The following is a 25,446-nucleotide window of genomic DNA, read 5'->3' on the forward strand; positions in this document are numbered from 1 at the left end:
TTCTGTCAGAACAATTTTTTTTTTCATATATATTCCCACTGTGCTCAAGCCACAAGGTTCTTTGCTCTTTCTTAAATAGGCTAAGGCCATATCTGTCTCAGCCTTTGAACACTCTTTGTTGCCTGGAATGCTGCTCTTCAAATACACACAGAACTTGCTTCCAGACCTCCTCCAGTCACTGTTCAAATGGCCCTTTTTGGTGAGATCTTTCTTAACCATCCTATTTAAAATAGTAATACCCACGGCCTGACATTACCTCATTTCCTCTGGTTTTTTCTCCATAGCATATATCCACCCTATTTTTTATTTACCTGTCTTTTTGTTTAAAGAAAAGTATTGACCAACATGAGCCCCAAGCATAAAAAACATGGTAAATTCTCTGCAGCCTGTTCAGCGGATTACCTCCTCTTTTAGAGGCTGATACATTTAAGGACGACAAGTCAAATCTGTGAGCCTGCTGGATGAGGAGGTTGACTCCATTAACGTACTGTCACCTCTCTCTGAAGTACCTCAGGTAGGTCGCCGACTGCGTTCGGCTCCAGGAGATCCTTCCCCAGTGAGCGTACCCAGAACAAGAAGCAAACTGAATCCCGCCTGCCTCGAAAAAGAACTGTTGAATCTCGAGCAGCGGAGACGTGCGTAGAGCTCATTGGAGCCAATACTTTTCTTTGCACAGGAAGAAACTGAGGACGTCTCGTCCAAGGTCAAGGTGCTTAAGGACCGGGCGGAGCCCCAAACAGATCCCCCCCACCCCCACCCCCGCCCCCAGCTTCCAGCCCTGCCGGAGGAGTCTCGCCTCCTCCCTCGCCGGAAGTGGTGGACGGAGCCCCGGCTCTCCTTCGCGTCCGCTGATGCGATTCAGGCCGGGGAAGAAGGGTGTGCCGGGAGGGCGGAGAAGGGGCGCAGCTGAGGGCGATCTTCCGGAAGTTCAGGGCTTTGTTTCCGTGGGGAAGATCTTACGAGACGAACAGGGACGCGACGGTGAGTCCTCGCCGAGCAAGAGCTGGCCGGGCGGGAACGGAAGACGCAGTCCCGGCACCCATTTTCTAGACAACGGGTGTGATCCTCGGCTTCCTCGTTTATCGAGCGCCTCCCGAGGCCCGGCCCTAGGATGCAGCCCGGCAATGATCTGCTTAGTCTCTCCCTGATGTATCAGCTGACGATACATCATCCTGATAAGGCCGCGGCTCATCAAAGTTGTGACCGAGGAGCTCGCAGAATAGGGAGCTAGTTCTGGGTTCTGGGCGCGCTGGTAAATGGGCTCTTACCGGCGAGTTGAAGGGAGGGAGGATTGCATCAGGGGAACCGCCTGTCCTAGAGGGCGCGTGGGGGCGGGATCTTGGTGAATTGAAGCTGAGAAGTCATGTGCGGCGGTGGCGGAATGAGCGCGATCAGGGGAGGGGTGCGCTAGGAAGCCGAAGAGGGAGGAAGGGTTCAGATCATAGAGTTTGGAACGCCCGTGGGTGGAGGTTGGATGATAGGAGGGCAGGAATGGTGAGGCGACCACTTCTAGGAGGTCACAGATGTAGATGAGATGTAGATGGTGGCCTACGGTGGTGGCAGTGGGTATAGGAGAGAATTGGAGCTGTCGAGATGATAATTAAAAATTGACAAGACTTTTGTACTAGATATGGGATTTGAGTGAGAGGTTAGTATCCAACGATGATTCGAAGTTTCTGACCTGAGTGAATTATATAAAACAAAACAAACCAATTTGACGTTTGCTAGGGGGCCTTTTTCCCCTAGTGTAAAAAAAAAAAACCACAAAAATTTTTTTCCTCCCTGGTTATATGTACTCACTATATTTTGTGTGCACACTGCAGAAAATTCAGAACATACACACAAAAATATTTTTTATAGAAAACAGTAAAAATTACCTGCAATTCTGCTATCCAAGATGGCCGTACTTTGGTGTGCTTCCTTTATGTTTTTGCTTTCTGAGTGCATCCTTTTGTATAATTGGGTATACATTCTGTCTGTATCTATTTTTTTTCCATTGGACGTTATCATGATAATAAAGGTTGAATTGCTGTGTGCTAGGACATTATTCACAAATTTTATTCTTTCCTGATTGTAACAGGAAAGATCAGATGTAATTCCAGCAAGTCAAGGATAACTTTTTGTTGTATTTTTCTTTCAATATTTTTTCTTTTTGTGTACCTTTTAAAAAACCCCACAATTTATGTCACATTTTGTGTTTTGTTTTCCAATCAGATGTGAAGTACTTAATGTTATTTATTGCTATATTTACACATCCTTAACTACTCTTCAAGACTAGTTTTTAGTGGTTGTTTTGTAAAAACCAATCCCCTGTTACTAGTTAGGTAGGTTTTCAACTTTTTACTCTTAGGATGATGAGAAGGACATCTTATTACATAAATCTTCAGATTGCCAATTTATTCCTTAAGAAAAATGTTAGCAATGGAACCTAGGTAAAAGGATTAAATGAACCTATAAAATTGCCTCACCCAAATATCTCATTGGGACTTTAATTGAAATTGTTTTAAAGATCAGATTTTTGCAGTGCTTAGTTTTTCCATTTCAAGGATAGATTATGTCTTTCCAGTTATTTGTATTTTATGTCCTTGTTAAATTTACATCTATAAAGGGTCAGTATTATTATTTAAGAGTTGTACCCTTGTGGCTAAATTCCCATGTGTGAAATGAGTATCTTTGAGTTGTGTCATACTTTCTTCTATAAGATTATTTTCTTTATATTTGTGTCTAGGTTCTGCTAAAATATAAACAAATGGTGAGATCAGAAAGCTAAAAAGACCAAGTTAGAGCCTGCCTTATCTGCACAGCCAGGGGGGCCAGGTGTCAACCTTGATCCTTTCCCAGGAATGGTAAAGGAAGCTAGAAACAGCTCAGCAGGGTTAGGAAGACAGTGTCTCATGAGAATGCCAAATGTTTTGGGGTGGATTTTTCTAGTTTAACAGTTCTACATCTCATTATTCAAGTTACTTTAATATATTTAATTGTTAGTAAGGATATTTGTTTGTTAGTGACTTACCGTTGTTAACTTTTGGTCTTTTGGTCTTGTGCAACAGAATCTTGCTTATCGATGAAATGCAGTTAACACATCAGCTGGACCTATTTCCCGAATACAGGGTGACCCTTCTGTTATTTAAAGATGTAGAAAATGCTGGAGACTTGAGGAAAAAGGCCATGGAAGGTGCCATTGATGGCTCATTAATAAATCCTACAGTGGTAAGTACTCGTGGGAATGAGTGAACTATATGGGGAGTTTAAGAATATGATGATTTTTCATGACGTTATAGGTTAGCCTAAAACTGTTATCTTCAGGTAAAAAGTTCTTGTCCAAGCTGTAGAGTGGAATCAGATTTGGCCAGCCTTGAATTTAACGGTGAATAGAAGCCGAAGTGCCAGGGCCTGCCCTTGGAGATGTGAAAGGTGGTCTAGCTCTGATGTGATGGCAGATGCCCGGATCTCCATCTTCTCTTCTGAACTAGAAAATCTCTGTAAAGGAGACATTGCATAGTGGTAGAATCAGCAGGACTTAAATCCCAGATATGCCATTTATTATGATTTTGAGCAAGTGATAGCCAACCTTTATATAGTGCTAATTTGGTTCCTGGCATTGTTCTAAGTTCTTTACATATACCGCTAACTCACTTAATCTTCATAACAACCCTGTGAAGTAAGTATGGTGATTATCTGCTTCTACAGATAAAACACTAAGGAATTTGCCCAGGTTCCCTCGGTGGTAAGTGACAGAACTGGAATTCCAACTCATCCTTTGCCTTGGTTTCCTCATCTATTACATGTGAATAATGATACAGATATCATAGGGTCGTTTTGAGAAGTATAGAAAATGAAGGTGAAATGTTGAGAATATGGCCTTTCCCATAATAATAGCCCTCAATAAGTGTTGTTTTAAAACTTTTTACTATTTACCTAAGTTGCTTGCAGCTGTAAAACTCTGTGATTTTCTAAACACCGTAGGCCCTTGAGATTTTGAAAATTTTGAAAATGTAGTCCGTAGGAATTGTGATGAAGTAAAACAGCCTGACACTGGAGTTACCATGATATAGGGCATACGTCTTCAGAGTACTCCAGATTCTCTGTATGTAATTCTTTTTGTTCTCTTTGGTAGATTGTCGATCCATTTCAGATACTTGTGGCAGCAAACAAAGCAGTTCACCTCTACAAACTGGGGAAAATGAAGACAAGAACTCTATCTACTGAAATTATTTTCAATCTTTCCCCAAATAACAATGTAATTAATATGGAATTTACTTACTTTATATCTTTTGACCTTGTCATGGTAGCCTTTGTACTTATTGTTGGGTTGGAGCCTGTTGTTACTAACAAACAAAAATAATAGTGAAGAAAGAATGCTGGACAGAGAGTTGAGGTTTAGTATTGCCTCTTACTAGACAAATAAGCTTTGGAGTCACTTCACATATGAGTAAACTAAAGTTTAGCTAAATTAAGTGAGGATAGTTTTATTTGTCCTTCCTGACCATATAGAGTCAGGAAGATCACTCTAAGTGATATTTAAATCTAATGATAAAAATTAGGCATGGATATTTGTGTGTTATCATATGTATCTTTCGTTCTCCCCATAAACTCTTTGAGGATAGAACCCATGTCTTTTCCATACACCAGAAGTCTGCCTGGGACCTAGAACAGCCCTTTAACACATGCTCACACACCCAGTGCATAGGAAGAGTTTGTGGTTTGAGATACTGAAAGAAATCAAAGTTGTTGAGTTTAAAATATTCTACCAGGGGCACATTTGAAAAAAAAATGTAATTTTGCTGACAAAGTTTTAGTATTACTACTACTATTAACAACACAATCAAGTGCTGACATCAAGAGAAAAGTTAGGAAACCCATGGCATAGTTTAAAATACAGATGTTTGAAAAGTTTATAAAATGTGTGGTGATAGAATTCCCCAGTACCTGGGGGAAAATTACTGGGTTACTGTTGTTTCTTTGAGATCACTGAAATAACTCAGGAGACTGTACAATTCATAAACATCTGTTGAGCTTGTGTCTGTTCCAGCTGTAGGGGCAGAAGAAACAAATATGTTTCTGAGGAAGGCAGATGAACAAGACAAAGTCCAAATGCCCTAAGATAATTGATATAATGGGAATAATAATGCAAATCTGTGGGAACAAAGAAGCAATTCATTCTGTAAGGAGGAAAGTGCAAGGGGAGTGACATTTGAACTGGACCTTGAAAGATGAGGGCACTCCAGGCAGAGGGCAAAGTATGAGCCCAGGCAAAAAAGTATGAAATGACGAGAGCCCCAAACAGTCCCGACTGGCTAGAGGGCAGGAGTGCATGGCTAGAGAGTCACTTAGGTCCAGGGGGAGTGGGTGTTTGTGCGCCATGCCAAGTCCAGGCTTGACTCTATGGGAATGAAGTGCAGCTTTGAGCAGGGAGTACTCAAGAGGCAGAGCTGGTAGATATTAGGAAGGGATTGTTGAAAAACTGTAGACAGAGAAAACCATTAGGATATGAAAAATAAGAATCTGACCAGGAAAGAGCACAAATGGGGAGAGATTTCAGATGTTGAAACTACTGGTTTTATTGTCTTTTTTTTCCCCCTTAGATTTCAGAGGCCTTGAAAAAATTTGGTATCTCGGCAAATGACACTTCAGTTCTGATTGCTTATGTTGAAGAGGGAGAAAAACAAATAAATCAAGAATACCTAATATCTCAGGTAGAAGGTCATCAAGTTTCTCTCAAAAATCTCCCTGAAATAACAAATATTACGGAAGTCAAAAAGGTTTGTAAGCCTGTATTTTTAGAAAGAGCATGATAGATGTGGAATAATACTGTTTGCTTACTGAACACCAATGCTTCTATATATATTTTTAACTTTTAAGAAAGGTTAATATAATTAAAAGTTACTTTAAAAATAATTATAGATGCAAAGAATTGGAAATGCAGGTTTATGTAACATAATTAAAAACTTAGTTGATGCATTCTTTTTTTATATATATAATTTTATTTATTTGTGGCTACGTTGGGCTTTCTCTAGTTGCGGCGAGCGGGGGCTACTCTTCGTTGCAGTGCGCAGGCTTCTCATTGTGGTGGCTTCTCTTGTTGCCGAGCACGGGCTCTAGGCACGCGGGCTTCAGTAGTTGTGGCACACGGGCTCAGTAGTTGTGGCTCGTGGGCTCTAGAGCACAGGCTTTAGTAGTTGTGGCTCACGGGTTTATTTGCTTAGCAGCATGTGGGATCTTCCCGGGCCAGGGCTCGAACCCGTGTCTCCTGCATTGGCAGGCGGATTCTTAACCACTGTGCCACCAGGGAAGCCCAATGCATTCTTCTTAAAAGAATAGATAATTTTAAATATCTATACCTTACACAGTACTTTTAAATATCTATATCTTACACAATGTAGTATGAAGTTAATGTCTAGATGTATGCTTTTAAAACTGGTACAAATGTATTTCTATGTTTAGAGAGTTATCACCATAACTGCAATTGAAACTTTTGATGTAAGTGGTGAATTGTCATCTATTTTCCATACTTTAATCACATTGTGATTTTACACCATTATCCCAATAATTGCGTAATAAATTAATTCACATATACATGCTCGTGTAATGAAAATTAGTAGTACATGAATATGTCAGCATGTCATAATCTGTCTTTTATTTTTACAGATATATAAACTATCTTCACAAGAAGAAAGCATTGGGACATTATTGGATGGTATCATTTGTAGGATGTCAACAAAAGATGTTTTGTGAAATGACAGAAATATTAAACCTTTTCAGCAATTATAAAAACCATTCATTATTTTTTCCGGATTATAAAATCTATTATGTTTGTTGTAGAAAAATTTAAAGCACGGAATGGTAACAAAGGAAAAAAAATAAAACCATTCCTGATCCTATCTCTTAATATTTTAAAAGATAACCATGGTTACTGTTATTTGTTACTGCCTTCTAGTCTTCTGTTTCTGTTCAAATATATTTTATTTTTATGTAAGTGGAATAGTTGCTAACATTTATTGGGTGTCTACAGTGTACTGAGTTCTTGTTTTCATGACTCTATATCCCTCAGCTCATATTCCTGCACTTCCTTCTGGCTACTCCAGCATTGCTGTTCCAAGCCTCCTGGTTCCAAGTTTTTACATGCAAGAATTCATTTAATTATCACAGCATCATATGAGGTAGATACTGTTAATACTCTCATTTTACACAAAGGCAACTAAAAGGTTGTAGAAGTAATAACTTGCCCGGGGTTTAAAGCTAAAAGTCATGTTTTATAAATGCTTTGGTTTTTTGGTTTTTTTTTTTCTATTTTGTCTTAAAATATGATTGTGTCAGTCAAAATAGAGTAGGCTAGGGGTCAGCAAACTTTTCTGTTAAGGACAAGGTAGTACGTATTTTTGGTTCTACAGGCCATATGGTGTCTGTTGCACCTACTCAGCTCTTGCTGTTGTAGTGATGAAGCATCCACAGACAGTATATAAATGATACACGCAGCTGTATCCCAGTAAAACTTTACTTACAAAAATAAGTGATGGGCAAGATTTGACCAGAGGGCAGTAGTTTCTGGACTCCTAGGTTAGATTAGGCTGTAATTTAGGGTCCCTAAAGCTCATTGGTTTCATACGACAAAAGATTGTCTTGCTCACTCCACATAGCCACTGTGAGTCAGTAGGAAGACTCATTGCAGTGACTCAGGAATCCAGTCAGCCAAAGGCTTTATGTCAGCGTGTGCTCTGTGGGTCACTGCACAGCTGGAAGTTATGCTGTGAGTTACATTGTGGCTCTTAAAGCTCCCATGTGGAAGTGACAGATATCGCTTATCTCATGTTTCACTGTCCAGTCACATGGCCATGCCAACATCAAAAGGGGTTGGGGGAGTGAGATCCTGCACCATGATAGAGAATGGAGAGGTAGAAATCCTTAGGGGACAAACATATATTTCCATTGTGGTCATAAATAATAAGGTACCAAAGCACATCGTTAGCGTTTCTTGCATGTTCTGTGCTAAGCTCTTTATCTGCACTGCCTCATATAGTCCTCTCTACAACCCTAAGAGATTTTACCACCTTCAAGGAAGCAAATTTAGTGTCTGAACTCTATTTCAAAAGGTTTCAAACCTACAAAACAACTGAAAATAATACAATGACCATCCATGTGACTTTCATGTGATTTCACTATTTGTTAACATTTTGCTACGTTTGTTTGCTTTTCTGAAATATTTGAAAGTCAATTGCAGACCTCATGGCACTTGACCCTACATTGTGTTTAGTTGTTATGTCTCTTAGTCTCCTTTAATCTAAAGCAATCTTTTTTTTAAAGATTTTTTTTGATGTGGACCATTTTTTATAAATATTTATTCATAAGTATTTTTATTTTTTTAAATATTCATTTAATTTGGTTGTGCTGGGTCTTAGTTGCAGCTGGTGGGCTCCTTAGTTGTGGCACGCAGGCTCCTTAGTTGCAGCATGCCTGTGGGATCTAGTTCCCTGACCAGGGATCAAACCTGGGCCCCCTGCATTGGGAGCACAGAGTCTTAACCACTGTGCCACCAGGCAAGTCCTGATGTGGACCATTTTTAAGGTCTTTATTGAATTTGTTACAGTATTGCTTGTGTTTTATGTTTTGGTTTTTTGGCCACAAGGCATGTGGGATCTTAGCTCCCCGACCAGGGATCAGATCTGCACCCCTTGCATTGGAAGGAAAAGTCTTAACCACTGGACCACCAGGGAAGTCCCATAGAACAATCTTTCTTTCTTTCTTTCTTTTTTTTTTTTTAAGTGATGTTGACATTCTTTGACGAGTACCCTAGATGTGTTTCAGGAAGTTTTCACTTCCTCTCCCATCTTAGCTGCACTGAATGTTTACCCATCTCCAACTAGCCGCACTCTCCACATTAGGTCCCCACACACGTGTTCCCTTTTTCCAACGTACGCTCCGCCATGCCCAGTCCTATCACATCTGCGTCCCCCTTCACCTAATCAGTGTCTGCCCATTCTTCAGATTGCAGTCTAATCTATTACAATCCCTCAGGGAGGTCCCACTCCTGAGACAGGGCAAGGGCCCCATGGACCCTTCCATCACCTGTCATACACTCATTATACTATTTTGCAATCACTGATTTAATTTCTGTGCTCTCTCATAGGCCATGGTTCCGTTGAGAGTTAGCATTGCATCTGCCATACTTACATGGGTTTATATCCTCAAGACCTAGCACCTAGTCACTTAACCCAGAATAATAAATACATAATGAGGATTTGACTATAAACGAATTCCTAAACTTGGATTGAAGGCTGCTTAAGGGTATCTGCCATGGTCCTCTGCAGGACACAAGCTGAATAATCAAAAAGAACTGAATAAAAGGTGTATTTTTTCCAAACTGTGGGCACAGCCCAAGGAAAGCAGCAAGGGTGGAACAGCATCCTAAGACATGTACCTAAGGAAGCACTTACCACCCCAAGACACAAAGGGGGACAGAAGGGAGCCTCGGTCAGGATCTACTCAGAGATAGGGCTGCACAGAGAAGGATACCTGAGCAGAAGAAAAGCTGATATGAACCTGCAGTTCAGCAGGGAGTCAGGGAATGAACACCTGAACTTCTCCCTCCTCTCCACCCCCATCTCCTGTTGGTGTCTTCCATTGCCTGAAAAAATCCAAAGCCACAGGACAAGGAAGTACAGTGATGTGGTCCATCTAAACCAGGTTTCCAGGGTGCAGAGCAGGGTGGAGAAGAAGGGAGGGTAGATTTGGAGTGGTACCAGCACCAGCAGAGGTTTTCCTAGCTCTACATTTCTTTGCATCCCCCTCAGTGCCCAGCACAGAAACAGTGGGCCATAAACACCCATGAAAATGGATCCACTAAATTGAATTGAATGAAACAGAATAGAATTGAATTGCTTTGAACTGAATGGAGCGAACCAGACTGCTAAGTAGTTTCCAAGTCAAGAGTTGTCTTATCTTTATGGTATAATCATGGATCTCGCACCCCTGAATTCCAGTACAGTCTCTCTAAGCCTCCTGGTTTAGCAGAGTTTGGAATGCACAACATCCCGTGTTCCGAGCAATTCCAGTGAATCCTGCAATGCACTGTTACGTGACATTGTATGTAACTTCATATGTTATCTTTAATTCCTGGGTCTCCCTCCCCACTAAGTTTATAAGGCATAGTAAATTGGGCAAAGAAATATTGTTTGTCTTTAGGGTTTCAAACCCTAAGAGGTAGTAGACTATTAGAGGTTTATACACATGCATTAAAAAATGAAAAAAAGGAAAGTGCTACTTTTACATGGGATTTCCAACATTTTGCAGCAGCATCTGTACAAGCCTCCAGGTGCTGGTATTGGCTTGTAGAGAGCAGCACCTTGTGAACACGAAGCTGGTAATTTACCTGGTGCAGCGTCTGGGAGCACAGAGCCATTTGAACAGCAGCTGATGCTGGGGCATGTGGTGTGCCCAAGGCATTACTGGCATCCCTTTAGGAGAGCAGTTAGAGTCCTGGAGGGACTCAGTCAGGCTGACTCTAAAATAACCTGTCGAAAATCAGTCATTTTAGTGGAAACAATTAACAAACTCTTAAAGTAACAATCAGATGATTAGATAGTCCCCTGTTTACCCAATCATGTTATTGATATTTTACCATAGGCCCAGTCTCTAAAAAAGACAATTTAAACCCAGTAATTAAACTTGAACACAATGTGGGACTTCCCTGGTGGCACAGTGGTTAAGAATCTGCCAGCCAATGCAGGGGACACAGGTTCGATCCCTTGTCCGGGAAGATCCCACATGCCGTGGAGCAACTCAGCCCGCAAGCCACAACTACTGAGCCTGCATGTCACAACTACTGAAGCCCACACTCCTAGAGCCCATGCTCCACAACAAGAGAAGCCACTGCAACAAGAAGCCCACGCACCCCAATGAAGAGTAGCCCCCGCTCACCACAACTAGAGAAAGCCTGCGCACAGCGATGAAGACGCAACGCAGCCATAAATTAAAAAATAAATAAATTAAAAATAAAAAAAGAAAACTTGAACACAATGCAAGTCCAAAGTGTCTAGTTGGACTAGAAGGTCTTTTATGACTCCAGTAGGGGAACAGAACCCAACCTAGCTGCTATAGGAAAATTACTCTTTGTCAGATTTTTGGTATAATAATGAAAATCATAATAATTTCACCCACAGTTAAAACAGTCTGTGTAATTAAATCATGGTATAATGAGATTATATGACTATCCAGAGGCTGAAAAATCACTGATCTTGATGTCAAGATCTGACAGAACACAAACCAGAAACCCACAAAAACCTCACAAAAGTAGTGTTTATAGAGTCAACTATAAAATAGCACAGTGATGTGATCAGTTGTGTAATATGGAAACAAAAAAAAGTTACATCATTCATTAAAACCTACCTAGTCTGTTCATTCCAAAAGAGAAGTAATTTTAAATTAGGTTAAAATAGCATAAAGGGAGGTGGAGATTTGAAAATGATAAGGACACACTTTAAGCCAAAAGATTTTACGTCACTTTGCTGTGCAGCAGTGATCGGCACAACGTTGTAAATCAACTCTACCTCAATAAAAAAAGATTTTTTAAATAGCTATCCACTAATGAAAAATCTGAAAAACAAATTAAGGAAACACTTCCATTTACCACTGCAACAAAATGAATAAAATACCTAGCTATAAACCTACCTAGGGAGACAAAAGACCTGTATGCAGAAAACTATAAGACACTGATGAAAGAAATTAAAGATAACACCAACAGATGGAGAGATATACCATGTTCTTGGATTGGAAGAATCAATATTGTGAAAATGACTATACTACCCAAAGCAATATACAGATTCAATGCAATCCCTATCAAATTACCAGTGGCATTTTTTATGGAACTAGAACAAAAAAATCTTAAAATTTGTATGGAGACACAAAAGACCCCGAATAGCTAAAGCAGTCTTGGGGGAAAAAATGGAGCAGGAGGAATCAGACTACCTGACTTCAAACTATACTACAAAGCTACAGTAATCAGACAATTTGGTACTGCCACAAAAACAGAAACACAGATCAATGGAACAAGATAGAAAGCCCACAGATAAACCCACGCACCTATGGTCAGCTAATCTATGACAAAGGAGGAAAGGATATACAATGGAGCAAAGACAGTCTCTTTAATAAGTGGTGCTGGGAAAACTGGACAGCTACATGTAAAAGAACGAAATTAGGACACTTCCTAACACCATACACAAAAATAAACTCAAAATGGATTCCAGACCTAAATTTAAGACTGGACACTATAAAACTCTTAGAGGAAAACATAGGAAGAACACTCTTTGACATAAATCACAGCAAGATCTTTTTTGATCCACCTCCCAGAGTAATGGAAATAAAAACAAAAATAAACAAATGGGACCTAATGAAACGTAAAAGCTTTTGCACAGCAAAGGAAACCATAAACAAGACGAAAAGACAACCCTCAGAATGGGAGAAAATATTTGCAAATGAATCATCAGACAAAGGATTAATCTCCAAAATATATAACAGCTTATGCAGCTCAGTATTAAAAAAACAAACGACCCAATCCAAAAATGGGCAGAAGACCTAAATAGACATTTCTCCAAAGAAGACATACAGATGGGCAAGAAGCACATGAACAGCTGCTCAACATCACTAACTGTTAGAAAAATGCAAAACTACAATGAGGTATCACCTCACACCAGTTAGAATGGGCATCATCAGAAAATCTACAAACAACAAATGCTGGAGAGGGTGTGGAGAAAAGGGAACCCTCTTGCACTGTTGGTGGGAATGTAGATTGATACAGCCACTATGGAGAACAGTATGGAGATTCCTTAAAAAACTAAAAATAGAATTATCATATGATCCAGCAATCCCACTACTGGGCACATACCCAGAGAAAACCATAATTCAAAAAGACATGTGCACCCCAATGTTCATTGCAGCACTATTTACAATAGCCAGGTCATGGAATCAACCTAAATGCCCATCGACAGACGAATGGATAAAGAAGATGTGGTACATATATACAATGGAATATTACTCAACCATAAAAAGGAACGAAATTGGGTCATTTGTTGAGAGGTGGATGGATCTAGAGACTGTCATACAGAGTGAAGTAAGTCAGAAAGAGAAAAACAAATATCGTATACTAACACATGTATGTGGAACCTAGAAAAATGGTACAGATGAACCGGTTTGCAGGGCGGAATTTGAGACACAGATGTAGAAAACAAATGTATGGACATCAAAGGGGGAAAGCCGCAGGGTGGGGATGGTGGGGGGATGAATTGGGTGATTGGGATTGACATGTATACACAGATGTGTATAAAACTGATGACTAATAAAGACCTGCTATATAAAAAAACAAATAAAAGGAAAAAAAAGCTATCGAAAATCACTGACCACCCTGAAACATTTTGAAACCGACAGAACAAGGGCACGATGGGAGAAGCAATTATTAAGGTGCTGAAAAGTCCAGAGACAGGGACTGGACCCCAGAGAACAAAGAACAAGATGGATGAACCCACTTCAGAGACAATCGTATCATTCATTGCTCACGTCAAGGATCTGAAAACCCAGGGGGCGTCTCTGATAGAGCCATCTTGGGAAGGTCAGTGTGACACCAAGTGTGTGACACCCTCCTGCTCTTCCCCTTCTGTTCGTCCTGGACCCAACAACTTGAGAAGAAAGAAGAGAACCTGATAGGCAGCAGAGTCAAGGGTGGGGTGTCTCTACCCGTCATATGACCGTGGACCACAGAGCAAGTCTGAGCTTGATGGAGGGGAAAGGGAAACAACTCTGATTAGGATATAAGATTGAAGTCTTGACTTGGACCAGACTATATTTTTCAATACCTGAAATCAGACTGTTTCTTTCTCTTAAAGTGACTTGGCAGCTATGGGATTTTTTCCAAGCTGTTATCAAGGGACAGGGAAGAAAGACACATCAAAGAAGGCAGCAGTAGGCAGAAAAGAATGTTATTTCCTCTTTGTATTCAATTAATTCAATCAAGAAAACAGTTACTTGTGGAACTGTTTACAAACCCCAACCACACTAATATTAATGCCTCCCACCGACACACAAAGTATTTTAAGAGGCATAGAGCCCACACGGAAAAGTCTGTCTGATTAGTCAGTCTGAGTCACTTACACATTCTCAAATTGAAGGAGACCAAACCCCAGAATTGAGGGTCCTGATGGACCTACCATAATTATGTAAAAGTGGTAAAGAACATTTCCCCTAAGGAAGGGATGCTGGAAAAGAGAAACAAACAAAAAACAAACAGTGAATGGATCACAGCCGCTGACCTACATGTTTTGGTTTTGTCTCAGTTGTCAGTAATCATCTCCTTCTGTCTTTTTCATTAATCTACTTTTTAAACTTCTCCCTTGAATATTAGGATTGATTAAAGGAATCAAAGAGCAGGACATCTGTGAGGCAGAGGGAGTGTGGGGTAGACTTCAAGTCAGCGGGTTCTTCCTGGAAGCTGTATGAACTTGGGACAAATGACCTCATAACTTTTAAGTCTTAACACTCCTTTAAAAACTTACAAAATTGACCTAACAAAGGAAAAAAAAAAAACACAGTCAACGGTCACATGAGTGACTTCAGAAGCAACTTAATTAGGTATTGGTTTTCCTTAGAGAAATAAATATATAATCTATATTATGGTGCATCCAGTGGGTTTTAAAGATAAGATCAAGAAACGTGAAAGTCACCTTTTATGTTAAACAATAAAGAGATTTATATAATAGACTGACCAGGTAATAAATAAAGGTCTAAATAGAAGGGAAAGAAAGAGGATAGAAGAGAAATAGAAACGGAGAACAAAAATTTCAAGGAAAAGGCAGAGGCAGAGACAAAACACAAACAAATTACAAAGAAAGAAATAACAGGCAGGGTGAGCGAAAGAAGCTGGGGGGGTGGGGAGCAGGAAATACAAGGTAATGTCTGTATGATAGGAGCGCCATCTTGTGGCGTAAAAGGATAGTGCAGCTGATGGCTTCTGACGCCTTCTTCCTCTCTCTCAACTGTACAGTAACTGCAAACAGTAACTTCACTTTCTTGGTACATTTGCAACGAACCAAGTGAAATTAAATAGCGGGAAAAGCCCAATGTATGGACTGAAGTTTCCCAATTCTTCCGAGGGGAAACAATGGCTCATAGAACATTCCAAACATTACAAAGATCAGATACACCTGAAAACGTTCAGAACAAATCTAAAAATAATGACATTTGTAAGTAAAGTTTTCTTAATATTAAGTTTCCTGTGACTTCTGTTTCATTTACCTCAATTAATTCATTTATTCATTCAACAAAGAATATTTATTGAACGTATATGATGTGCCCCAAATAGCACTCTGTGGGTGGGAGATACAGCAGCTCCTGACCAATGAAGCTTCTGTTTCAGTGGAAGATAAACAATCCAGAAATAAACAAGTAAATATAAAGCGCCAATTGGGATTGGGTGCTACAGTGCTAACCAAAGCAGGATGTGGCAGATAGGAAGCATGGGGGTGAGAGAGGGCATTACTGTTTTATCTGGGACGGATAGAATGAAAATGAGCAGAGACATGAAGTGAGGGAGTGAGTCATGTGGCTTTAGGGGGAAAACAGACCCAAAGGGGACTAAGAGACAGAGGTGCTCAGGCTCTGGAGTCAGACACACTTGAGCTAGAACCCCAACTTATCATTTACCAACTCTGTTACTTGATCTCTCCAAGCTTGCATTTCCTCAACTACAAAATGAGAATTAAAATGCTTTCTTTGTCATACTCTCGGAAGATCAAATGGGGATAAAATGTTGCAAAGGTTATATGCTATAAAATGCTTTGCACAGTGCCAGGCACGTGGCTTGTATACAAAAGTGGGGGGGGAGGGATAAATTAGGAGTTTGGGATTAGCATGTACACATTACTATATATAAAATAGATAACCAACGAGGACCTACTGTGTAACACAGGGAACTCTACTCAATATTTTGTAATAACCTATAAGGGAAAAGAATCTTAAAAAGTATATATATATATATATATATATATATATATATATATATATATATATGAATAACTTTGTTGCATACCTGAAGTTGACACATTGTAAATCAACTATCTTTCAATTTAAAAAAACCCAATAAACATTAGCTATTACCTATGTCAGTTTTTTTTTTTTTTTTGCAGTGTGTGGGCCTCTCACTGTTGTGGCCTCTCCCGTTGCGGAGCACAGGCTCTGGATGCGCAGGCTCAGCCACCATGGCTCACGCGCCCAGCCGCTCTGCAGCATGTGGGATCTTCCAGGACCGGGGCACGACCCCATGTCCCCTGCATCGGCAGGCGGACTCTCAACCACTGCACCACCAGGGAAGCCCCCTATGTCAGTTTTGATCCATGTGACATTATAGACACAGATTTGAAAACACCTTGATTCTTACGTTTTTATGGGATTGTTCAACAATAATAGCTACTATCGAGTGCTTACTCTATTCACCTTATGTTAAATCGTCACAATATGTCAAAAAGGGGTAATATTATTTCCATTTTACAGATGAGGAAACTGAGGCCCAAAGAAGTTAAGTAGTTCGTCCATGTTCATTCATGCAGTCTGTGTGAGCCAGAATTCAGACCCAGGCAGTCTGACTGCAGAATCTGTGTTCTTCGTCACAACGGGAAACTAGCCCTCAATTAGCTGTGCACAGAAGGCAAGGGTTGGAAGCCAGAATCCGAACCCAGACTTCTCATTTCTTCCCTTCCATGTACTTCTCATTCAGAATTACTTGATTTAATCTCTGTGATTCAAATTTGATCATTACACCCAAACTGCACCAATATGATGCCAAAACAATTGATCAGTGAAAAATAAGATTTCAAATCACCTACCCAGTTGTTTTTCATATTAGGGGAAACAGCAACCCATTAGGGAGTTGTGAAACTAATTTGGTCAATGGTAATCAGCTTCTTTTAAAAAAATGAAATAGGGCTTCCCTGGTGGCGCAGTGGTTGAGAGTCCGCCTGCCGATGCAGGGAACACGGGTTCGTGCCCCCGGTCCGAGAAGATCCCACATGCCGCGGAGCGGCTGGGCCCGTGAGCCATGGCTGCTGAGCCTGCGTGTCTGGAGCCTGTGCTCCACATCGGGAGAGGCCACAACAGTGAGAGACCCGCGTGCCGCAAAAATAAATAAATAAATAATAAATAAATAAATGAAATAGATAAAATGTAAAACACCATATAGGTACACATAGTAAGGATATTTTCAAGTAAACCTTTGTTTCACGCGCGCACGTGCGCGCACGCGTCTATTTAAGTCCTCAGCACTCTCTGTATTGTGATGTAAAATGCACAGTAAGTGCGCCTCAATCTAAATATCTCAAAAGACACCGATTTAGGCGATACTCTTTAATCTTCTCAAAAAGATGATTAGTTGCTCAATTATACTTTTTGATTTCCAATCTAGCCTGTTGAAATCAGGTATGTACATCATAAGATGAATTACCAGAATGGAATTTTCATGCCTTGTTCAGATATGTTGCTGTCATGGACAAACCAAGTCTTTACCTATATGTTATCAGCAAATCTGGAACAAGAGTACAATTTTTACTCTTTAGTGTTTATTATTCTTCCCAAAGATTTGTTGGATTTTTTTTTTCTTTCATTGAGGAGACAAGTCATTTTAGCCTCCAACACATACTGCCTCATTTTGCTAATCATAAAATTTATGTCACACACTGAAAAAGAATAAACAAATTACAAGCCTTAAAGAGACAGGTTGGATTTTCAAACGGTAGGTGAGCTTATAGACCATATATTCAGCCATCCTCAGGCATTTTTCAAAGTTGGAAATGTCAGGCATTTATATGGTTTATTTGTAAAGCACTAACAATAATTGGAACATTATGGTCTTATTATTTGCCAAATAAATTTATTTAAGCAATTCAAGTGGTTGAAGGTTAAGGGTGTAGAAAAATGTCGTGTGACACCAAATAAAATTTTATTACTGTTTTTGCACTTACATAACTTAGAAACACCTACTTAAAATAAATAAATAAATAAATAAATAGCTTCCTCCCTTATGACAAAAGTCTAATCTTAGCTCACACTTTTAGAGACATGACATAGGGCAAAGGATGTTTTGATAGCTTTAGAATTTTCTGTACAAAATATGATTTGGAGCCAAAACTATCAATACTCAAAACTAATCAGTAATCAAAATATCAATCAGTTATCGTAGTATGGACTTTGAGGCAAAAAACAAACAAAAAACAGGAAACCTTCACTGTGTCTGATATTTTAGTTCCATGGTTGGCCTTCCTTGGTGTCCTTCAGTCAGTATCAGAGAAATTTCTGAAATTGAAGAACAGAGATGATCAGAGCTCCTTCTCTACTCACCTTCCATATCACCACGATCTCTATCTAATACTACCACTTCCACCATTACCAGACCTACAAAGTCTAGAGCCCTCTATGGGGAAAGCAATGAGCTCCTAAGTCTTGTCATCAGCCCACCAGCCTTCACGTAATAATCATTTGCTTCCCTATCTCTCTGCATCTCCACAATTCTATTCACCAACCACAGAACAACTGATTTCCAAGAAAAGACTTAACACTTCTATGGCCCTGATTTTCCTGATCATTTCTGGTTTCGAATACTTTATCCTCCAATTCTCAGAAACAGGGTTAAAATTGTGCCACACCTCCATGGTTGCAGCCTCTGTGACAGGTATCACTTATCGCTCTTTCCTGCTGAGCCCAGACACAGCTTCAGAATCCTCCTCAACCCTGCAACTGGGGCAACCACTAGCAGCTAAACAGAGTTGACATGAGATTGAATGTATTTGACCTTCGTGTTACACACCATCATAATGTCTAAAACAACACTTTGACGTTCAAACACTATATCTCAGACCGTCCCTGGCATTTGAGAGGGGAACAAAAACCAATATCAGACAACATGTTTGATGTTAAGGTTTGGAGGAAAGGGTTGCAGAATTTTGCATAATAAGGAAACGAATAGCTTCCAGGGAAAAAAAATGTCCATGATTAATATGACCAAATAATGGGAAATCTAGTTCATCCCCATGTCTAGCATTTTGCCCCATTGATCAACCCAAAATCAAACCTTTTGTCAAATAAAGAGCTGTTAGTTTTTAGATTGAAACAAAATTGACACTACAGCTATGACAATGTATTCCCTTTCTCGAGGACATCTGCAGTAGAAGTCACATCTCAAAGGGGAACCAAAGGATTTCACTTTAAAAGGATTTGACTTTAAAGAATTTCAGCCAGGAGAAAACTGGAAATCTTTGGTTATGGCAAGATAATATATGTAATATGTTAATTTATGTCTTATACTAGTCTAAACTAAGGTACTTATCCCACTCTGGACTCAAAAAGGAGCCAAGCTTTCACTTTTTTCCCCATGGAAAGTGGGCAAGATCCCCACAAAAGACATAGAGTATCATCTGAAGAAAATATCTGATCTACCCAGACATCAGCATTAAGCTGAGAGGAAATAGTATTTGAGTTTCTTTTAGAAGGGATAGGTATAATTGAAAGAACATATGTTAGAGGCTCGCTTCAGCAGCACATATACTGAAATTGGAACAGTACAGAGAAGATTAGCATGGCCCCTGAGCAAAGATGACACGCACGTTCATGAAGTGTTCCATATTTTTAGAATCTGAAAAATAATAGATATATATACATATGTATAACTGAATCACTTTGCTGTACACCTTAAGCTAACACAACATTGTAAATGAACTAGACTTCAATAAAAGAAAAAAATTGGGTAAATTGGGTGGGGGGAGCAATTGGATCCCCTTCCCCCAATTAATGACATTAAATGCAGGAAACTGACAGGCTTCTTTAGTAAAATAAACATAACTAAGATAAATAACAGCTATGCAACATAACACACTGTGTTTGTAGTCAATGCATTTAATCGGAGTTTTTGGAGTCTTCATACTAAAGTGGAATAAAAATTGTTTTGAGGATTAGAGATGGTATACACAAAGTCCTTAGCACGTAGTAGGTGCCCATGTAGTGCAGTCAGGGCAGCTTCAGGGGCTGATGTCTTCATGGTCATGACATCCTTTGTTTACTGATATAGCAGGTGACATTATTTGTCCAAAATAGAGAGAGGAAAAATATATTGGTGACATGTGGGACTGTTGAGGTTGTTTCCTCAGGAATTGGTGGGTATTGATCCTACTCTAGCACCTGCCATGAAGGAAACTTACTGTCTTCAGCTGATATGAGCCCCTAGGGGATATGTTAGCATCCCATTGACACAGGGTTATTCTTCCCAAAGATAATGGGCTCAAAATGCAGAGCTAGAAAATCAAAGCCCAATGTTGATCTACCTGGCACCAATCAGTAGGTACAAATGGTGTTTAGGGAGTTTGCAGCTTTCCTATCACCCTTTAAATGACATCATATAATCAGTAAGTCTGAGTCTACCCGTATTCCAGGACACAGAAAATCACCCCAGGTCTTTACTTCATCCTGCACTACTACATATCACCATTAGATGGCAGCAGTTGGCAAATAACTGCGTAGTCCAGGCTGGGACTGATTTTTTTTTTTTTTTAAAGCAGAGCCGGGTCCACACTTGGGAAAGTAAAGCGTGGAAGGTGAGTCACACGAAATAGTCTTTCAATAGGCTTCAATTTTCATTTTTCTCCATTGTTCCCCATCTGATAGCCCATTTGGAAAAAAAATGCCCCTGGGTATTCAGTATGTGAGGATTCCAAAGAACAATAGAACAATATCCCCTGAAGAACAGAATGCTGTCAAAGTGTTCTTCCATTGCTGTATCACAGGCCTTTGACTATTCAAGTGATACTGGAGATATAAAGAAAGTACTGTAGCAAATATGGCCTTGCAGTAGATCATGCATCTGCTTTAAGATTAGGTAAGTAATGATTTTAGGTAACTCAAGGATACATTTGGTGAAATGTTACCTAAGTAACATTTTAACATGTATAGACTTAACAAAACTTAAGTTTGCTCCCTTTGAGTGGAACCAAGGACGATGTTACAAGAGGAGAAGGGAGACATTTTCAAAAGTAAAGCTGGAACGAAATAAAATAAGGCCCGCTTGAAGAAGAAAAACAGCCAGTGTAAAAAGAGAAAAAGTGATTTATCCAAAAGATCAAAATCGATAACTGCTGTTTCACTGATTTGGGCTGAGTTCTCTTAGCCAGCGTTCTGCTCTAATTCACCAATCACAATCGTCCCTCTGAGAGAGAAAGGAGTATGCAAATAAAGCCTATGTAGAAGCAAGGACACAACCCCTGGCTCCTATTCTCTCTGAATGAAGAGATCCACAAGTTGTCTCTGGCCTTGGGAAAGCTCTCCAGTCATCGGATGTGCTAAACACTTGAATTCCATCAACTCACCTGATACTCCCGAGGACAGCATGTTAGAAGCAGGGGTTATGGGTTGGATCCCTGGTCCGCGGAGCTAAGATCCCACACGGCTCCCAGCCAAAAAACCGAAACATAAAACAGAAGCAATATTGCAACAAATTCAAGAAAGACTGTAAAAAACAAGGAGAAAGAAATGCAGGGTCCAAGACCAAAACTCTTTCCTCCTCCAGGGCAAGACGTGGCAAAGTGAGAGGAGATAACACCAGCTGCTGAGGGCTCTGAATTCAGCGCAGGCACCTGCCCCTCTCCTCCGATAGGTGGTTCTCCATCCGGTTCCGCTGACGGAAAGAAACAGAAGAGTGGGAGGTGGAGAAACGTGGGTCCTACCCACTGCCAAACTGAGACCACAGCCTGCAACGGTTCCCTACCACCACCCACGATGATTGGGCAGCTCACGTCTGTGTTTACAGTAGAGACAGCCATCTCTGTGCTACAACCTTGTCTGTTGTAGTAATAAAACTGCTTCCTATTTGTTTTGTTTTGAGCATCACATGGCCACTTCCATCGTAAAGTTTCTCATAGGTCTTCGCTTAATGGTTTTGGCAGACATTGATGACTGGGATGGAGTCATCAGAATGGAGGGTTTTTTTTAAAAATGTCCAGCTTTATAGAGATTTAATTGACATATAACATTCTGTAAGTTTAAGGTGGCTGCCTGTTGAACTGATACATTTGTATGTTGCAGAACGATCTCCCCCAAGAATGGAGATTTTTTTTAAACCTATCATTCCTCCTGCATTTATTAGCTAGAATTATCCAATAAAGAATGTTCTCTCAACAATTGTTGAATTACCTGAAACAAAAGAGGCGGGGTAGGTGCTTCTTTCTTACCGTCTATTTGTCTATTTTCAGAATAGTGAGCTGGTGCCCACACAACCTCCAAACTAACTTGTTGATTTTACATACTTGATGTGTTTCAAAGTGTTGTAATCATTATTTGTTTTTACATTCTTCCCAAATTTGGCCAGTGGGAAATCCTTCAAGTTGGCTCATATAATCTTGCTCTGGGGCATAATAATATACCCCTAATTCATCTCAAACACTTTCTTCCCCAGAAGTAAAATTAGGCATTTTTCCAAGGAGCCCTGTTCCCTTTAAGACGGAAGTGGTACTTAGGTTTTACATTCTGGGTACCCAGAGTGATCATTTAAACTGAGATGGTCATGCTTCTAGCCCTTTTCAGTGGACAGGACTAGGAAATTTGTAGTTTTTAGAAAGAGAAAAATAAATCATAAATACTGATATTTCTAATTCAAATCAAAGATTACAGAACTTTTACTTCAATTCTTTTATTTTGTCTTTTTTTTACTCTGAAAACCTTATCTCCTAAGTGTATTAACTTAATTTCTTCGTTGCTTTTATCTTGCTCTCTATATAATGGTATTTAAAATAATAATGTGAATATTACCGCTAACAACTAGCTGAAAGAATTCAATCTAAAAGATCTTTTTTAAAATTTATTTTATTGAAGTATAGTTGCTTTACAATGTTGTGTTAATTTCTATTGTACAGCAAAGTGATCAGTTATATATACATATACATTCTTCCATATTCTTTTCCATTATGGTTATCACAAGATATTGAATATAGTTCCCTGTGCTATACAGTAGGAACTTGTTGTTTATCCATTCTCTATATAATAGTTTTCATCTACTAACCCCAAACTCCCAATCCATCCCTCCCTCACCTTCCCTCCCCCTTGGCAACCACAAGTCTGTTCTCTATGTCTGTGAGTCTGTATCTGTTTCGTAGAAAAGTTCATTTATGTAAGAGATCTTTATACTTTTTTTTGTCCTTAGGATATATCTCCCTAGGAATGTAAAATCGAAATATGTCTTTTAAAATCAGTTGAAATAATTCTTGAGATGGTTATGCCACAGAATTGATAAAAAGTTAAGTTCACTTTTTTCCAGTTTATTTTAAAGTTTTAGGGCTTGTTGTGTTTTGGTTGCTTTTCTCTTTGATTTAACTTTGTTTTTAATTATGTAAAATATTTACATGATTCCAAAGTCAAAAAAACAAAATAAATTTCATAGAGAAGTCTATGTCCCCTCCATATCCTCTAATTCCTTCCATCCCATTTTTAATTAATTTTTGGTTTATCCAGCTACTGAAATTATAAATAAGTATGTATTTACTATGTCTCCTCCTTTCTTATCTAAACTATAGTATTGTGCAAACACCGTGATGCATTTTGTTTTTGTTACTTAACAATATGTCTCAGCTGTCACTCTATATTACGACGCAGATGTCTTCCTGATTCCTTTTCACAGCTACATAATATGGCATTGTGTGGATGCTCCAAAGTTTATTTAACTAGCCTCCCTTCGATAGACATTTGGGTTGTTTCTAGCTTTTTGCTAATTGGTTCTCTACATTTGTCTTATTTTGCCCTCCCAAGAGTCCAGTTGGTTTGGCTTAGTCTTATTTTATAGAAAAAGAAACTACTGCATAAGTAGTTAAGGACTTGACCAAAAGTCACAGAGTTAAGTGGGGAGGAGGGAACCAAGGATTCTCCCACTTCCATAATTTCTGTTCTTTGCACAAATCTATATAATTCATACTTCGGTGTAAATAGCTGGTAACATCTTTGTTTTAGAGTGAGAAGGAAGGGGAGGAAGTGAGAAGCACATGCTTTAGGGTAAATTGTGGAGGAAAATTTAGCCTTAAGTTCAAGGCTGGAATTTCAGGTCTCAGCCAGACTGTGGGAGGAGTATCTGAGGGAACAGCTGGCCTCTCTGGCATTGTCCCCAGTCAAAGGAATGCCACACATCCACAAGCAGGTGGGTCTATTTTGGGCAGAAGGACCTTCTCAGTGCCTTTTAAAATCACATCTTGTCCCCTTCTATCGCAGGGCACTTGGCTCTCCTGGTAAATCCACTCAAGACTCCCTTTAAAGTATATAAAACAGTCCCTTCTCGACTCTTCCCTCATCTGTGACTACCTCCTTTGTCTTCTTTTGTACCCTACAGACCAGGGGGAAAATGTTACATATACTAACCCACACAGAGCAAGCCCAGTTCTGAAAAGTAAACATCATTTTACAGTCTTCTTATGGGAGAAATTAAGCTGATATCTACAGGAAGACTTAAAGACTTGGAACAGAATCTTTCATTAATTTTCCCTTTTTCCATCACTCTATTTTTTAAGGGGCAGTGTCAATTCTGAAGGAACATAAGCCCATATCATAATGTTATTTTAAAATGAGCATCTCAAGGTAGTGCCTCATCTAAGAATATGTTTAGCCCAATCTCCTCCCACCTTCTCCTCTGCGAAATAATCGTAATTAGAATAAAGCACGGAGACCACTGTAAGACAGGAGAATCAGCAGCTTTTCAACTTCAAGACACAAATCATATTCACTGCACAGTCCTTCCCAAGGCGAAACAGCAGCCACTACATCTTATAGAGATTTTCCAAAAGGGTTTAAACAAAGGAGATTTCATCTCTGCCTGAGTAGTCGGAATACGCCATTCCCTCAGTAGTCTTGTTAATAAAGGTCATATTGTGCCATTGCTACGCTTCTGAAACCAAACAGCACAAGTAAATTAGGCACATTATCATTGTACTGCAGACGAGGCAGCGGGAGGGGATCTGATCTGACCACGTGAGGATCTGACCTCATCATGGATCTGACCAGCTATCAAAGCTAGTCTGGCTCAGGACTCTCCCCAGCTCAGCTGGGTGGACCCACTCAAGTAAAGCCAGTACCCCGTAACTCTGACCTCTGTCTTGTCAACTTTGACATGTGAGTCAATGCCTGAAAGTTCACTCACTCAGCATACATGAAGTTACTTTCTGCCATGTGTCAGAGATGAGGAAGGAAGTTGTGAGCAAGACACACACACTCCCTGTCATCTGAGAGAAATGGGGAGAAATAGGGATATAGAAAGACAAATCTATACAAGTTAAGTGTTACAGCAGGACCTTGGGTACATTTTTAAGCTCTTTGTGCCTGTTTGTAAAGGAGGATGACAAAAGTAGCTAAATCACAAGGTTGTTATGAAGAGTAAAACACCTAGTATCAGACACA

General features: G+C 39.7%; 1 protein-coding gene and 1 non-coding gene across 3 annotated transcripts; both read left to right on the forward strand.

Moving 5' to 3' along the window:
- The first annotated feature begins 961 nt into the window (after positions 1–961).
- Positions 962–6,774, forward strand: TPRKB (TP53RK binding protein). 2 transcript variants are annotated; one of them, XM_065891382.1, is made up of 5 exons: positions 962–981; positions 3,051–3,210; positions 4,118–4,240; positions 5,586–5,762; positions 6,649–6,774. In XM_065891382.1, exons 2-5 carry the CDS (start codon positions 3,070–3,072, stop codon positions 6,733–6,735), a joined length of 528 nt encoding a protein of 175 aa, XP_065747454.1. In that variant the 5' UTR covers positions 962–981; positions 3,051–3,069; the 3' UTR covers positions 6,736–6,774. The 2 variants fall into 2 exon arrangements, with proteins under 2 accessions (XP_065747454.1, XP_065747455.1); XM_065891383.1 differs by lacking the exon at positions 962–981 and having other exon boundaries at positions 3,070–3,111.
- A 12,778-nt stretch (positions 6,775–19,552) lies between these two features.
- On the forward strand, positions 19,553–19,655 carry LOC136134282 (U6 spliceosomal RNA). Its single transcript, XR_010656563.1, has one exon. It is a non-coding gene; the product is annotated as a U6 spliceosomal RNA (small nuclear RNA).
- The last annotated feature ends 5,791 nt before the right edge of the window (positions 19,656–25,446 follow it).

The sequence above is a fragment of the Phocoena phocoena genome, chromosome 14 (genome assembly GCF_963924675.1).
Source record: "Phocoena phocoena chromosome 14, mPhoPho1.1, whole genome shotgun sequence".
Classification (NCBI taxonomy): domain Eukaryota; kingdom Metazoa; phylum Chordata; class Mammalia; order Artiodactyla; family Phocoenidae; genus Phocoena; species Phocoena phocoena.

Bases quoted from the DNA above. Each gene is read 5' to 3' on its own strand.
- TPRKB (XM_065891382.1), top strand. From the start codon at position 3,070: ATGCAGTTAACACATCAGCTGGACCTATTTCCCGAATACAGGGTGACC. The intron at 3,211-4,117 runs GTAAGTACTCGT...TCTCTTTGGTAG, and splicing joins CATTAATAAATCCTACAGTG to ATTGTCGATCCATTTCAGAT. The intron at 4,241-5,585 runs GTAATTAATATG...TTTCCCCCTTAG, and splicing joins ATCTTTCCCCAAATAACAAT to ATTTCAGAGGCCTTGAAAAA.